The sequence below is a fragment of the Gasterosteus aculeatus genome, chromosome 2 (genome assembly GCF_964276395.1).
Source record: "Gasterosteus aculeatus chromosome 2, fGasAcu3.hap1.1, whole genome shotgun sequence".
In the NCBI taxonomy this organism is placed as follows: domain Eukaryota; kingdom Metazoa; phylum Chordata; class Actinopteri; order Perciformes; family Gasterosteidae; genus Gasterosteus; species Gasterosteus aculeatus.
The window spans coordinates 13,306,313-13,320,996 of record NC_135689.1 but is presented as its reverse complement, the minus strand read 5'-3'; the positions used below and the strand labels follow the sequence as shown (position 1 = coordinate 13,320,996).

At 45.0% G+C, this 14,684-nt stretch overlaps 2 protein-coding genes across 4 annotated transcripts; one reads left to right on the top strand and one right to left on the bottom strand.

The window, feature by feature from the left end:
* The first annotated feature begins 342 nt into the window (after nucleotides 1-342).
* On the top strand, nucleotides 343-8,337 carry ttc34 (tetratricopeptide repeat domain 34). 2 transcript variants are annotated; one of them, XM_040194030.2, is made up of 8 exons: nucleotides 343-1,065; nucleotides 1,866-3,624; nucleotides 4,026-4,248; nucleotides 5,102-5,294; nucleotides 5,534-5,700; nucleotides 6,059-6,332; nucleotides 6,440-6,654; nucleotides 7,156-8,337. In XM_040194030.2, the coding sequence occupies exons 2-8, from the start codon at nucleotides 1,937-1,939 to the stop codon at nucleotides 7,699-7,701; spliced, it is 3,306 nt and encodes a 1,101-aa protein (XP_040049964.2). In that variant the 5' UTR covers nucleotides 343-1,065; nucleotides 1,866-1,936; the 3' UTR covers nucleotides 7,702-8,337. The 2 variants fall into 2 exon arrangements, with proteins under 2 accessions (XP_040049964.2, XP_040049965.2); XM_040194031.2 differs by having other exon boundaries at nucleotides 534-1,065; nucleotides 5,105-5,294.
* Nucleotides 7,849-14,431, bottom strand: alas2 (aminolevulinate, delta-, synthase 2). Of its 2 annotated transcripts, none has more exons than XM_040194032.2 (10): nucleotides 14,231-14,431; nucleotides 12,872-13,220; nucleotides 12,688-12,777; nucleotides 12,353-12,575; nucleotides 11,958-12,142; nucleotides 11,671-11,850; nucleotides 10,888-11,052; nucleotides 9,511-9,779; nucleotides 8,573-8,735; nucleotides 7,849-8,275 (listed from the first exon to the last, which is right to left on the bottom strand). In XM_040194032.2, the coding sequence occupies exons 2-10, from the start codon at nucleotides 13,197-13,199 to the stop codon at nucleotides 8,112-8,114; spliced, it is 1,767 nt and encodes a 588-aa protein (XP_040049966.2). In that variant the 5' UTR covers nucleotides 13,200-13,220; nucleotides 14,231-14,431; the 3' UTR covers nucleotides 7,849-8,111. The 2 variants fall into 2 exon arrangements, with proteins under 2 accessions (XP_040049966.2, XP_077939938.1); XM_078083812.1 differs by having other exon boundaries at nucleotides 12,688-12,798; nucleotides 14,231-14,371.
* Between the last annotated feature and the right edge of the window lie 253 nt (nucleotides 14,432-14,684).

Genomic DNA, 14,684 nt, shown 5'->3' with positions numbered 1-14,684 from the left:
TGCTATTATTGTAAATTGACAGCTTCAACTGTTTATTCATGACATTGGCCGTTAATTTACAAGCAAGGGATGGAAATTTAACTGTATGTTAGTTATTATGACATACTGTAAGACACCATTAGAAATGCACCGTAAATTTACAGCAATTTGTTACAGTGTGTGTACGTTTTTTTTAAATTTAAATTAGTATTGTTGTCACATTTTGCGTATTTTAAAACAAAACTCAATGAGTTATACTGAAACTATCAGCGTCCAGAACATTATCCTCACTGGAATCATTTTTGTAAATACATGTGTGGTAACAGTACGTATAAGGAATACAATTCTTGGCCACAAGGTGGGATTGTTGGCTGTGTGTCTGAACGACAGCAGCTGGTGAGCATTTGAGCCCCTTACAAAGAGAATGAAGGCAGAGTGCTTGAGGAGCTTTTATTCTTGGGGAGGATCTCATGAATTGCAAATTCGGGCATCGGGACAAAGAACAGCTGCCCAAAAATTGTCCTTATTCTCTGGATAGAAAAGGCATGGGTGCCATACAGAAACACGCTTTACACATTATTAGACCTACAACCACAGCGCCTGCATTTTGGGATGGATAAACATTGACTTAGATGCAAACTAGCCCACAAAACATGCCGATATGCTGCCAAGAAGCTTTAACTTCTGACGAGGAAGTCATTTTTACAAACTGTGCTTGTTTTAAAAGCGTTTTATTGATCACAGGAGAAGTAGCAGGCTGGACATGTTTATTCCACTTTGTAAACATGTTGAAAAGAAAACTAGTTAAAGCCTTTACGAAAGTATTTCCCCCCAAATAGTTTTGTTCTGACTTTCATAGCTAGTTTGGCGCCCATAGCATTCATAGAACTACGGAACTCTTTGGGTAAAGGAACTCGTTTGTATCGCCGACATTGAGGCGAGCGGCGCCTCGTCTCTGCGCTCTTCCGGTCAGCGCGAGCGTTAGTTGTTGCCGTTGGCAACACAGGGACAACGGCTCATACGGAGACATCCGGCGACACAAGAAGGGAGACAGCAGGAGTCCACCGCGATGGGAATGCACCTTCGGTATTGTCTTCTCACCGTCTCTGTGTCTTTCCAACTGCTACGCTCCAAAAAACTTTAGCGCAGCTTTTGTTGCGTGGACACACCGCGTTGCCCCGGCAACTCTGCCCCGGAGCTATTGAATTACAACAAATGGGGCACAGGTTTTCTATTCTTCAGACATTCCGTAAGAGAAAACTAGCTTTTTTAAATGAATCCCTTTGGATTTTTTTTCTGGCGTATTTATTCGTTGTGATGTGTTTTTGTCTGTTGTGCACTGTGGATTGTGTTGTTGTCTCTATGAGTGGGACTTGGTGGCCAAGGAGAATCCCCATTGTTTTTCAAATGAATCCAATACAGCTTGAAATGCAATGAATCCCAATATAGCCCTACTTTTGTTTAATACAATTCCACATTTTTAAGAAAAAACGAACTTCATCATTTTGTAAGCATTGACTGAGCATTGATTGCTTGACTGAAAGTAATTATTACTGTTGCTAAATTTTAAGTTTCATCAGTACCACTCACAAACACTTTTGCAAAACGACAGTTCCAGCAAAACACTATTGAACCAGCTTATGCATCTGTAAATTGCTGAATTGCATTTAATTGCTTGGGTTTTAGGTTCACTCTCAAATGTCCCTGCTGGGACACTTGCACAGAACAGAGCCCTATAGTACATGCTATTAGTAACACCTGTGCCTTTTCTGCTAAAATAAGTCTACATTTCGGTGGTGAAACTTGTGTATTGTGAGTTGTTTCGATAACTCTTAACTTAATTGTTATTTGACTTTTGTCCTCATTTCCTGTTTTCTAACCATCAGATGACGTCGATGTCGTCGTCTGTGTGAACAGGTGAAGAGAGGCCCGCGGCTAGAGGCCCTGCTGCCTGATAATGACTGCTCTGGTTCGACCTGGAGTCGATGTGTCGCAGCTGTGTAAGGATGGAGACAAGCTCCTCGCGGTTGGCGAGCTGGGCAGAGCCACCTCTCTCTACATGTCTGCTTTCCAAACTCACGCAGCCTCCACCGTTGCCCACCTGCGAAAATTGACGTCAGGTCTGAGTGGGGTGATCTCTACTTTAGAAGGTTGGCTTGACGGTTGTGCGGGGAACCAGCCGGCTGAGGGTCTTAATAAAGGCCTCGCTGCTGTGTTTCTCTCCACGCTCTGCCCCAACAATCTGTCAGCCACCATTTTCAAGATGGAGTCCCTCCTCCAGAGCGGTGGGCACGGCTGTGAGGAGATTTCCGCTCGGTGCACCGCTCTGCTAGAGGGGAAGCGACACCCTCATCCACAAGATGTGACTCACATGGCGTTGGAGGTTACTCGGGCCCTGGCCTGCTTGTTCTCAGAGCCTCACAGTATTAAGGGGCTGAAGCTGTACCTCAAAGCTTACCGGACTAACAAATCCGAAACCGCCACTCTGGTGAACAGCAGACAAGCTCAGCACCTACCCAAAATAGTCAAGGCCTTTAAAGACCAACTATTGCTCATGCATCCCTCTTTAATATTGGACAGCGAGTGTGCACTGACAACTAAGGAGGCGGAGAAGCTAGATGTCCAGACGTCTGCGACAATTATCAGGTTTTTATTGGCCATCTCACCTGGCAGTGCAGAAGTGCAGGAACTTCACGCAGCGTATTTGTTTTTGTCAGGTAGGTTTTGGGAAAGCGCACAGGCGTACTCTGCTATTCTGCATGGTGGTTACGGTCAGAAAACATCGGCGAGTCTTACAGACACGTCCTTTGAAGACACCCCGGAAAGGACAGCTCGCCTTTTAACCTGCCGAGCGGCTGCCTGCTTGTCGGCAGGTGGCCGGACCGCCGAGGCTTGCGGAGATCTGGGGGAGGCCTTTGGGATTCATGCTGCTACTGCCCGAATTTATTTCCAAAAGCTATTCACAGATCACGGTACAGGGCTGGCTGCTCGCAAACAACTCCGTCAGCAGGCGGAGCGGGGCCTGTCTGCTTTCAGAGAAAGGGTACTCACTCGTCCGGACCTGCGATCCACCGAAGGAGTCGAGCTCCTGGATCCCGTGATCACTCAGTTACAAACCCTCTGCTATCTAGAGCCTGACGGAGGAGGCAGAGAGCTGCGGGTGCGACTGGCCGAATGTCTCCTCCTCAGAGGGGAGCATAAGGAGGCCCTCTCTATCTGTAGCCAGCTGGCTGCGGCCCAAGGTCAGCAGAGCTATCAAAACACGGTGCAGGTCCTCCGTGGATATGCACGACTTCTCTGCGACGACGCCAAGGGGGCGTTGGAGGACTTCCAGGCGGTGATTGAACACAACACCCCTCACCCGTCCAGCTGTGTGCGGGCACTATGTGGCAGGGGGCTCTTGCGCATGATGGCCGGGTTAAATTACCTTACAGCTCTAGACTTTGTGACAGCCAGCATGCTGCAAGGCCAGGAAACAGCACTGGCCGTTCGCTGCTTGGTGCCGTGGAACTACCGGGGGCTGCTGTTTACTGTCTTACTGGAGCAGGGACGAGTCATGCTTGAGGGGACGGGAGGACATGAACCCAAGTCCAGTTCCAGTGAAGACTCTGGTCAGGCCCAGAAAAGGGCCAAGGACGGATCTGGGTATGATGTTGGTCTCCCACCAGTTTACCAAATAGGACATTTTTGAAAGTTTGACATGTGGCAGTAGGAAAAGATACAGCTGTGAATAGTCAAATGAATGACGGCTGAATTCCATTTACCTGCTTTGAATTCAGGGCTGCGGTATTGCACATGCCTGTTATCTCTCACACTGTCATAGCTTACTGACACTCAATGCTGTTAACACCTTTGCTTTTCCTTTCATAGTCTTATGTTTTCTGTTTTTAAGTAACCTATCCAAAATCACAAACTAGCTGTACCATTTGTGGTGCTTAGTTATATTCACATTGCGGATTTGATCACTGTTGTGAGTGATCAAAACAGTGATCAAATCTTACTTTACAATCTGACACTAAATAGCATTTCCCCGCTCTGTGCATTAGGACTCCTGCTGGTGTTCAGTCTCTGGCTGCGCTGCTGATGGAGCTCCAACCAGATGCTGATGGGTCTCAGATCCTGGCAGCAGATGCCTTGTACCAGCTCGGCCGGGTGGAGGAGGCCTACCGGCTACTTCTTTCAATCGGGCCTACCGGTCCTCGGGCACCCATCCTGGCCCGACTCGCCCTGCTGCAGCTTAACAGAGGCTTTCTTTATGACACTAATCAGGTAAGTAGCTTTGGGAGACCTAAAGTTTTTTTCAAAAATGAGTTATACTTTCACTATTATTCTTTGTGAGTATCAACGGATTTGTGTTTGATGTAATGTGAAGATCTTGGCAATTAAGGATTTTCACAATCTTAATATTTACTATACTACTATATTTTATGTTAGTTCCACTGTATTTATTTCTTACAGAGAACTTATTTGATTGAAACTCAAGAGGCACATGTCATTTTTTTTCATTCTACTCTTACATTCACTCATCTACTCCCACTCTAATTCGATTTTGTACTTTATTTTTGAGTTGATGTAGCGTTTGTCAAACCCGGAGCCACAGCAAATATCTCACCACACTAACCTCAGGACACATTCATACTAGAACTGCATGATGATGAACTACAGTGCTGATCAGCGGACACAATACCGCTCGGTAGAGCACATTTTGAGTCATTATATGGTATTGAAAAATGTGGAAAAAATAGTTTATTACCTCCAAATCAAAGTGTATGTTATTCTCAGATAGTTTCAGACAGATATTGTGTTCAGAGCTGTGACTGTGACTTTTCTTTTTTGGGATGCACATGGTTTGCTTTAGGCCATAAAGACTTTATTAATATTTTTACTTATTATAACTGCTTATTAGAAAGAGAAAAAAAGAGAATGGTGGTGTCATACATAATGAGTCTATGACGGTGGTCTCAGCCGCAAACGATCAACTGTAAACTGAACTACTACTGAGTAACTGTAAACTGAGTACTATGATGTTTCCATCATTCTGAAGTGATATTACGACACACTGGTGTGCCGCAGGTTTACATCTTCTACAGTGAAAAAGATATTTCCTTTTCTTTCCCCGCAGCAGCTGAAAAAGCTCATTCAGTGTGGTAATACGAGCTGCTTGCGCCCCCTGTTGGCGGTGGCTCAGCAGAAGGACCGGGCTTTGCTGCAGAGACACTGCCACGCCGCTGCAAAACGCAGCCTGGAGGGGTCGCTGGAGGAGGGGGACGTCAGGGAAGCTGTGGCATACCTCTCCATCGCTATCATCGCCTCTGGTGATTACAATTTGATTCATGAGATATTAAAGTTGATCTACTTGTTGACTCATTAAGTAGTGGCTAATACTTTGATTTAGTGGGATAAAGAGAAGGGCCAAGCAGAGGCCTCGTTTCTGTGTTTGGCTTCAGATCAGCAGAGGTACACAATCCAGTTGTGAGTTTAGAGCAGCGCTTCGTTATTGGAGATTTGAAAGTAGAAATTGAAAATGCTAATGACGGGAATGTTGTCTTTCAAGGTGGCGAGGCGGCAGAGTCTTTGCTGGAGAGAGCGAGGTGCTACGCCCGTCTGGGCCAACGAAAGACGGCCATCTTTGATTTCAGTGCCATTCTGAAGGAGCACCCAAAACATGTCCAGGCTCTCTGCGGTAGAGGCTTCACTCATCTCATGCTGAACCAAGAAAAGGTACACTCTACCGAAGCATACTGTAGCTCAGAGTATTTTAAACACGTCATTCCTTTTTTTTGGCCTTCTCTCGACTTTATGGATTAGTGGCTGCAACGAGCAGTTAAATGTCAATATATAGTCACATGTAAGCTGTAAGCTTGTTGATCAACGTGAGCAGGAAAAAGGACAATATCATGTTGGCAAACAAGTCAGCAAACTTAACAATAGGAAACATTTGGGCAAATGGGATTTTTCAACCTTTTGAAAATTGTATTTAAATATTGTCTGATATTTTTCTATAGAATTGGCTCAAGCCGCTGCAGACAATATTTATGGGCAGTGTAAATATAAAATTCAAATAGCTTCTTCCCTTCAGGAATGCACCCGTGATGTCCTGGCCGCACTTCAGATAAACATTGACATGGTGACCAAAGACATCCTGTCGCTCAAGGACAAGGCACGGAAGCTGGTCTGTGACTGGCTGCATCAGTTCTGTCGGACCAAACTTTCAGACATCCTGCTTGCTAACACTGTCCCCTGCCACGAAGAGCAGCTAAGCGATGCTTTTATAATTGCCGGAGCTCTGATGAGGACTGACTCCAGAGACCCCAGATGGCATCTCCTCCATGTGGACACACTTATAGCCAAAGGTGAGATGGGATTTTTGCCAAACGTAATGCTTATATCTGCATTTGCAGCCACTGGAAATATGTCTACAGTAATCTATACTCCCGATTTTATGGCCAATCCGCTTCAGGTGAAGTCAAGGCGGCAGGCGCTCATCTGTCCCAGGTGTTTGGCGAAGAGCCAAGAGATGCGGTGGCCCAGGCCAGGGTGGGTGTGGTGGAGGCCTGGCAGCAGAACTACGGCAGCGCAGCTCGCAGGCTTAGCAAAGTGACGGAAAAAGATTCATCCAGTCTGCTCTTCTTGCTGGCCCTGATCCCAATCAATCAGCGAAAACGCATCGCACAAGTAAGCTGACACGCAGGAATCTCAGTTTAGAACGAGCAGAATGAGAATGGTATCGCAACATTTTTGCCGTGTAATTGTCTCTCTTTTATTCATCTTTTTCTTAATCTCATTGCACTAAACGTGTGAAGCTTTTTGCGTGTGAATGCTCTATTCTCAAGAAGAGTTCTTATTTCTCATACATGTACCTTTGCTTTGCAGAACCTTTATAATATGTTCTGTTTGATGCTTTTACCTGGTATCATTTTTTTTTCTTCACTTTTTAATAAAATGTGAAAAATGCCTACAGTGCCACGTCCATCAATTAAGGAGGTTTCCGCTGAACATCTCCTAATGAATATTCTAAATGTTTAAAATGGACTCTAAGATGAATAATGTATGGTGATGGAAAGCATCAGTAGATCATTTCAAAGACCTTTCCCAAATGTGGCTCAAGTATTGTAATTGAGAGTATTTTGTATTAGTGAATTGCATATTAATTGCTTGGCTTCTAAATTGTACCAGGCTGCAGCGCAAGAGGCCAGCAGCGTGTCATCGGGTGGCCAGTGGGATCTCGCCCTCACGTTCCTGAACGTGGCAGTACAAGCCGCTGGCAGTCACAGACTCCAGTACCTTCGCCAGCGGGCCGCCTGCCTCGCTCAGCTGGGCTTACACGAGCGGGCCGTAGCCGACCTGGACCGGGTCGTCCAGAAACACGACGCACCTGACCGCGGCTGCCGGGGTGATTGTCAGGTGTGGGCAGAGGACCTGTGTCGGCGAGGCCGCAGCATGGTGCTCTGTTCCAGAGAGAGAGCGGCGCTGGAGGACTTCAGCCGGGCCTTGGAGCTCCACAGGACCCAGGCCATCCGGTGTGTGGAGGCTGGCCTGGGCAGGGCGCGCGTGGCTGAGTGCTTCCTGCGAGGGGCGCTGCAGCTCTACGAGGAGCAGCAGCGGAACAAAGCCTGGACGATGATTGAGCTCGGCCTCGCTGTGGACAACGAGAACACGGAGCTCCGCAGACTGAGGGCAAGGCTCAAACGAGAAGTGGCCGGTCCCTGCAATGTCAACTAGTGTTGATGAACCGCCAGGAAGCTCCAGGCTGAGCACAGTCTGTGGGGCCATGTCAGCATTTCACAACTGTACATCGGTGATTGAATTTTTGACGTAATGCAAACAATGTGATATTATGTCAATGGTATGAAGAAAATCACGCAAACATTGGGGTAAATATAGTTTAATTCAAACAAACACACTAAGAAAAGATATATGACAAAGTGCCTCATGTGCAGGTTTTATGCTTTTGAAAGGGAAAAGGCACACTTTCCTTTAATCAAATCCATGACAGAAAACACAATTTAGAACTTAAATACAGGAAAACAGATAATAAACTCTGGAATTCGGGCTATTCCACTTCCATTAAAGCACACTTTAAACTAAGCTGCATAGGGCATTTCTGCATGTCTACCTTGTGTACTTTGGTATTATGCCTGCACAGTGATGTATTGTGGTTCCATGTTGCCGAAGTAGGATTTCTCCCACTCAGTCATGAGGTCGAAATGAAGCGGGCGGTCGCAGAAGTTGCAGGAAGCTGTCGCCGGGCCGTTGACCAGTAGCCCCACATCGTGCCACACCTCCACCAGTTTCTCTGTAAATGAAGAATAGACACTCATTAGAATGAACAATTAAATGCCAATATTTATTCCTCTTTCACTTCTCTGTCTTAGAATTCTGTCTCCGGTCATTATTTAGACACCACGGTCAAAGTGTTTAGTTTAGCTTTAAAGGAAAAACTAGGGTTCCACTCCGAGTATTACCAGCTTTACTGCATTGACGTATATTGCGACAGGTGGACTATGGACAAATATAAACCACTTGCGTCGGCCATTGTCCTCATTTACTAGAACAACGTTGACCTACTTTTGGAATGGACGGCCACACTCACCCACAAAGTACTCCATCATGGCCGGGTTGTGGTGAGGAGACGGAGCCAGCCTCAGCAGCTCCTGACCGCGAGGCACTGTGGGGAAGTTGATGGCCTGAACATAGATGTTGTGCTTCTCCAGCAGGGTGTCGCACACCTTGGTGTTCAGCTCAGCATTTCCTACCTAGAAAATGGTTCATGAGTTGATGTGAGGCTTAGTGGATGCTTTTTGATGAAAACATTCGGGTCATACATTACCAAAATGGTAAAGCCATTACAGTACTGTGATAACTGGGATGATCGATTCTAGAATAGGGGAGTTTTCAGGTTTTGTCAAGTTATATAATGCAAAGAGAAATTGCAAATGTATCAATTAAATTCACAATCAAATTATACATTAAATTATTATAAAAAATGAGTTAGAAAATACATTAAGTTTGCATAATTTAAAAGAAATCAAACTATTTGAATGGCTTCTAATAGCTTTTTAAATATTAAACATTGGACTGCAATTACACACTTTAGAATTCTAATTATTTCGATGACTCACTTTGGTTTCCGAATATTCTTCGTTGTACTTGCAGAGTTAAAGAGGAGTGTTCATTTTTTGCTGCGGATGTTTTTACTTGTCACGGTGGCAAAGACTAAGGAGGTTTCAATATCATTGAGGACAGATCTGTTTTATTTAAGTTCGTGAGTCAGGACAGTAAGACAATGTGTATGTACAAAATGACCTGTTGGCATTTATTTCTTATCCATCCTCATTTTAAATGTGGATACAGAGGAATGCTCTGATAAGCGCAAGAGCTGTTCCCTAATGATGTAGCATACAAATACGTTGTCATCCAGTTCCTAGAATAACTAATTATCTGTGATCATTCTTTCTGGATTTAAAGATACTCAAACAGCTAAAGGTGACAAATGGCAGAGGAGAAAGCCGCACCGCTGAACTGTCCTACCTGTATGGGGATGATGTGGCTCGGACAGTTGACCACAGGTAGGCCCTTATCCATCAACAGCTGCCTCATGTGTTTGACGTTCCGCTGGTGAGACCTGCGGAGCACCTGCCCCTTCCGGCTCCTCAGGAACCGGATTGACTCCAGGGCCCCGGCCAGGATCATCGGGGGCAGGGCGGTGGTGAAGATGAAGCCCGCTGCGAAGGAGCGCACCGTGTCAACCAGGGCGGAGCTGCTGGCGATGTAGCCTCCGAAACAGCCGAAGGCTTTGCCTAGAGCAGCATCGGGCAAAAGGGTTTGTGAGGGGAGGAAGTAATCAGTAAGAGGAGGCGCAGTTATTTGATGAAAAATAGTACTTAACGCGAGAGTTTCCACTTTTACTTTTAAACACTGTTACATTTCAGTGTGATCAAATTGTAGCCCATGGATTAATTTCACTAAAATATGCATTGTTGCAGATAAACTATGAACCAACAGTGAATAAACTTGAAAAATACATTTTCCAAAATAAAAAAAACGTTGTTGGAAACAGTTGGAAAATGACCACATAATAAATACTTTCATCTTAATTATTTTACAAAGAAATAATTCAATGGATGCTTTCTTAACTTCAAAATATGTCATACATTATTACACAGGAAATATTTTATATATCCATAAAATGCAATATTATACACTATTACACATATTGTTGTGTGTTTTATCAACATATTCTATTGATAATGAGATGAAACCTTTTATTTGGTATACCTATAAATCTCAAATATTCCAGTCCTATAGAGATAAATCATTTGATAAATTGACAAATGATTGATTGTGGTTTCCATGTCAAATAATGAGATCACAACATTGCAGCAAGAAGTGCTGTGAGTTTTGTGTATCAATACACCACTACCAATTTTTTTTCCTTTGTTGCCACGAGTTGTAATCCAGGATTAGCTGCCACTTGCTATGTGTTTGACAGGGATTTGGAACTAAAACACCAGACTTGTCATGAAGCTGCTCCAACTCCCCGATGACGGTTTTATCAATACCACCAGAGAGGGAGTGGAGCCGGCACCCAGCTGATAAAACCTCTCTCTCTTCTGACGCGAGCTCACTCCTTTCCTGCCCTCATTTAACAACTCGAGAGCAGTATCGTTCCTGTGGAGAGCCCTTTCTCGCCGCGTTGGCATTATGACAGCGTCAGTTAAAGCAAAATGGGATTTTGTCCAAGAAAAGAGGAAAGTAATCTAAGACGGTTAAAGCCGCCTTGCCTTGCCCTTTTGGTGTCTGGTATATTCCATTATACCCTTTGAAACTGAACAGAGATAAAAACAGTCGGCTTACTTTTATAAAAGTGTCTCAGGGAGAATAAGTTCTTCAATAAAAGATACCTACCCAAGGTCCCTGAAACAATGTCCATCTTGTGCATGACGTTGTCCCTCTCTCCCACTCCAGCTCCGTGAGCTCCGTACAGGCCCACAGCGTGAACTTCATCAACAAACGTCAGAGCTCCGTGGCGATGAGCGACATCGCACAGCTCTTCCAGAGGACATATTGCACCTGAAAGACCAATAAGGTGTTATAGTTAGCAGCAAATGATTGCAAATGTAAGAACTGTGTAAGATCTAGACACTATGTGCTTCAAATATATGCAGGGAGATATTTGAAGTGTTTGCAAATATCTAAACCCCTCCTGCAAATCAAACAGTGTTTGTATTAACACTCTTTTTGTCTGTTGGTGTTTTAAAAAAAACGAATGTGATCCAAGTCATCCATTCAGCAGCTGACATGTTGTGCTTCATGCAGCCAACGGTGTAATATCACACAGAGAAATAGAGCTGAGGGGGGAAACTCTTTCCTCTCTAGGAGAGACAGTGATGAATGATGAAAAAGGCAGGCTGAATAATTGGAGGTTGTGGAGAGATATATACGTCAAACCTGGCTTTCTCTCCGTTGGCTATGAAATCTAAATGTTGTGGACGGCTATTTTTCTTAATTTATAATACAGAATCAGCTCATTTGTTGGTACTGACAACAAAATGATTGAGATTAATCTTTTTTCATCTTAGGGCATGCCCTTTTTTAGATTTGCCCTTATTTGGTTAGGGTAACCCTAACCAAAATGTATGTATCTGGACTGAATAAATTAAATCCCCATGAACATTTCAAAGTACCCACCGTCCATTGAGTGCACGGTCTCAAATGCCACTATTTTAGGCGTGTTGGGGTCTGATCGTTGGAGCAGCTCCTCCAGGTGCTGGCTGTCATTGTGGCGGAAGATGAAACGCTTGGCTTGGCTGTTCCTGATGCCCTGAATCATCGATGCATGGTTCCCTGCATCAGAGTATATCTCGCACCCTGTGCGGCACAATGAAGACACAGTCAGAGCAGTATCGAACCTCAGATAGCACGACTCGTTCTGCAGCGTATGAAACAAGAAACGCAGCTCAGAGGTCAGTATTCACCTGGCAGCATCTTGGCCAAAGTGAAGAGGGTGGAGTCATTCGCCACGAAGCAGGAGGAGAAGGCCAGAGCGGCGTCTTTCTGGTGCAGCTGTGCGAGCTCCCTCTCCAGAGTCACATGGAAGTTACTTGTGCCTGAGATGTTCCTGGTGCCACCAGCTCCTGCACCGTGGTTGTCCACGGCATTTCTGAGAACATCCAGAACCAAATTACAAAACAGTTCACATAATCTAATTCAACCAGTGTTGTTGCGTCTTTACAAGAATTACAATTGTCTTGTATTTAGAGAAACAGTGAAAATAGATCAACCCCTTCATCCAAACGCGAATGGTGCAATGGTTTTCTTACTTCTCCATAAAAAAGTACGAACCAACCAGCTTGTGTCTGTCTTCTTGTACCTGATAGCGCCGAGGACCCGAGGGTGCCGACTCATTCCCAGGTAATCATTGCTGCACCAGACAGACACCTGCGAGTTTTCCCGCCCGGGGACGGAGTAATCCTGAGCGAAGGGGAAGACCTTAGCGCTCCTGTTCACGGTCTTGAAGACTCTGTATGTGTGATCCTTCTTTTTCTCAGAAATCTTCTCGGTGAAGAAGCGGTCATAGTCGTAGCTCGGACCAACTGTCGAGGGGATAGTTGTGGTTTTGAATCAGTGACAGCATTAATATCCAATCTGATCTAAAGATACATGTGTTAATAAGCAGCTTGAACTCATTTGGAATGTTAAAAATACCCATGTTGTCTTGGAGGAGCTGGGTGACAGCGCTTGCCTGAGCGGATGCGGGGACGATTGAATCCATTGAACCCTTCAGAGTCTTCAAACCTGTGCAAGAGGAGTGCAGGTCTGTCAGTGTGAGATGTTGCCATTTTGGGTCGCACGTTCGGTTCATCCGCACCGTGACGTAGCACAATTGTACCTTCTCGGACGTCCTCCTGTACTTCGGGGCTGGCTCGCACCAACCCGATCTGAGAGGTGACAAAGGGGCAGCCCTTGGACACGGACACAGCCACCTGCGTAGCCGTCTGAGCAAGCTGCCTCCTTTGGACCTCCGTCGGCAGTCGGGGGCTCTTCAGTCTGTGCGAGACGTTGGCCTCGGCCTCCAGAGAGGCCGTGGCGCTCACACTGATCTGGCGGACGATGATGGGGCATTGGTCGGCCATAGACAGCAAGGCGGCTCCGGTTCTCCTCAAAGCCGGCTTCGGCGCAGACTTCAGGAAGGGGCAGTGGTGAAGGAAGGCGGCCATTGTACTGCGGCTGTTCTTACACTTGGGGTAGGACGGGAGACGGGAAGTTAAGGCACGCGTATTACGTCTGTGAAGATGCCCTAAGGAAATTTCATCCTGTTTTATGGTCAGCTGAGCAAAATCCCATTAGTTTTGAAGTCAAACATGTTGGGAACTCAGCTTGGCTCAGTTTAGCTGCAGAAAGCAGTCGGTGCTTCGTGCTGGGCGCGGCAGGTTGCTGCTGCTTATCTTAACCCTGCAGGCCCTCATCCACCGACGTCACCAGTTGAGGCTGATATAAAATAATCCTCCATTACACACAGCAGGGATACCTCTCTCTTAATTTCCCTGCTGTTAAAAGCTTCTCAAGCTCAGAGAACAAATTAAACGTTGGATGTTGATGAGAACCAGATGATGAGAGCGATATTTCCACATCGCACACACATTTCCACTCTGCACTTTGCAGTTGGGGATCTCTAGTTTTAGTTTGGAAACAAAGGAAGCTGCATCACTTTACAATCTCCTGCGGTGAGCAGATAAGCCAATTCTTGGAATCTGTTTTTCTCTTGTGGTTAGAAGTTATCTTTGCACTGGTCCGTCAAAGAGTGGAGCCTTTTCAAACACCAATTGCAGGTCACAAGTTTATCTTAGTGACGTCTTTGTTGTTGTTTGATACTGTTAACTGTTAATAACAAAACAGACATGTCCTTTAGCTAGGTATAAACTGTAGTATACACCTCTCAGGTTTATTCTCATTGACCGCCTAAAAAAGTAATTTATGTGTTCGATGTGTGTCGACAATTCATCCAATCAAGAACGTTGTTGTACAACGATGAATAAATAGTGACATGCGTGACATATTACTTGCTGTTTGGGTCATGTGACAACCAGCGTTGTTGTATGGCAGCGTGTTTGATTCTGATAATACTCATGATGGTAATACAACTAGTAATGCTAAACGTGTATATAATAAAAGTAATGCAGAAAACAACAACAATGAATATAACAACAGCAATAACAACAACGAAGCAGATGAGAAGTCAGAAGCTCACCTGTTGACCTGCACTGAGGACGAACTTCAGAACAGCGAGAAGGCAGAAGGTCACGAAATGTCAACTGTTATTAGTCAGATGTCAAACAGCTCTTCTGGTCCCAGGTCTTAACTTTGGGGACCACCCAGAGATGTGTGTCTGTGTGGGTGTGTGTGTCGTATGGGAGGGGCATAGATGCTGATAGGGATACATTAAGGTTGCATCACTATGGTTGATGTTAAATGATTGTGGTCATTTTTACTCTGAAGTCTTGGTGGTTAAAAAGGTGATGCCGTATTCTCAGAAACATTGATTATAAAAATAATGGATTCACTTTAAACTCAAATTCCACTAATGAAGTGAAGCTATAGGTACTAAAACTAATATAACAGTATTTATTTGAATGATTTTAACACCACCATGAATGACATTTATTTTGAAAGTTAGTATGGTAGTAAAAAATGTCAACACACAC

Excerpts from the sequence above, each read along its gene's own strand:
- ttc34 (XM_040194030.2), top strand. The coding sequence starts at position 1,937 with ATGACTGCTCTGGTTCGACCTGGAGTCGATGTGTCGCAGCTGTGTAAG. Across the intron at positions 5,295-5,533 it reads CATCGCTATCATCGCCTCTG|GTGGCGAGGCGGCAGAGTCT; the intron begins GTGATTACAATT and ends TTGTCTTTCAAG. Across the intron at positions 6,655-7,155 it reads AGCGAAAACGCATCGCACAA|GCTGCAGCGCAAGAGGCCAG; the intron begins GTAAGCTGACAC and ends AAATTGTACCAG.
- alas2 (XM_078083812.1), bottom strand. The coding sequence starts at position 13,199 with ATGGCCGCCTTCCTTCACCACTGCCCCTTCCTGAAGTCTGCGCCGAAG. Across the intron at positions 12,143-12,352 it reads CGGGTCCTCGGCGCTATCAG|AAATGCCGTGGACAACCACG; the intron begins GTACAAGAAGAC and ends GGATGTTCTCAG. Across the intron at positions 8,736-9,510 it reads GCCACATCATCCCCATACAG|GTAGGAAATGCTGAGCTGAA; the intron begins GTAGGACAGTTC and ends ACCATTTTCTAG.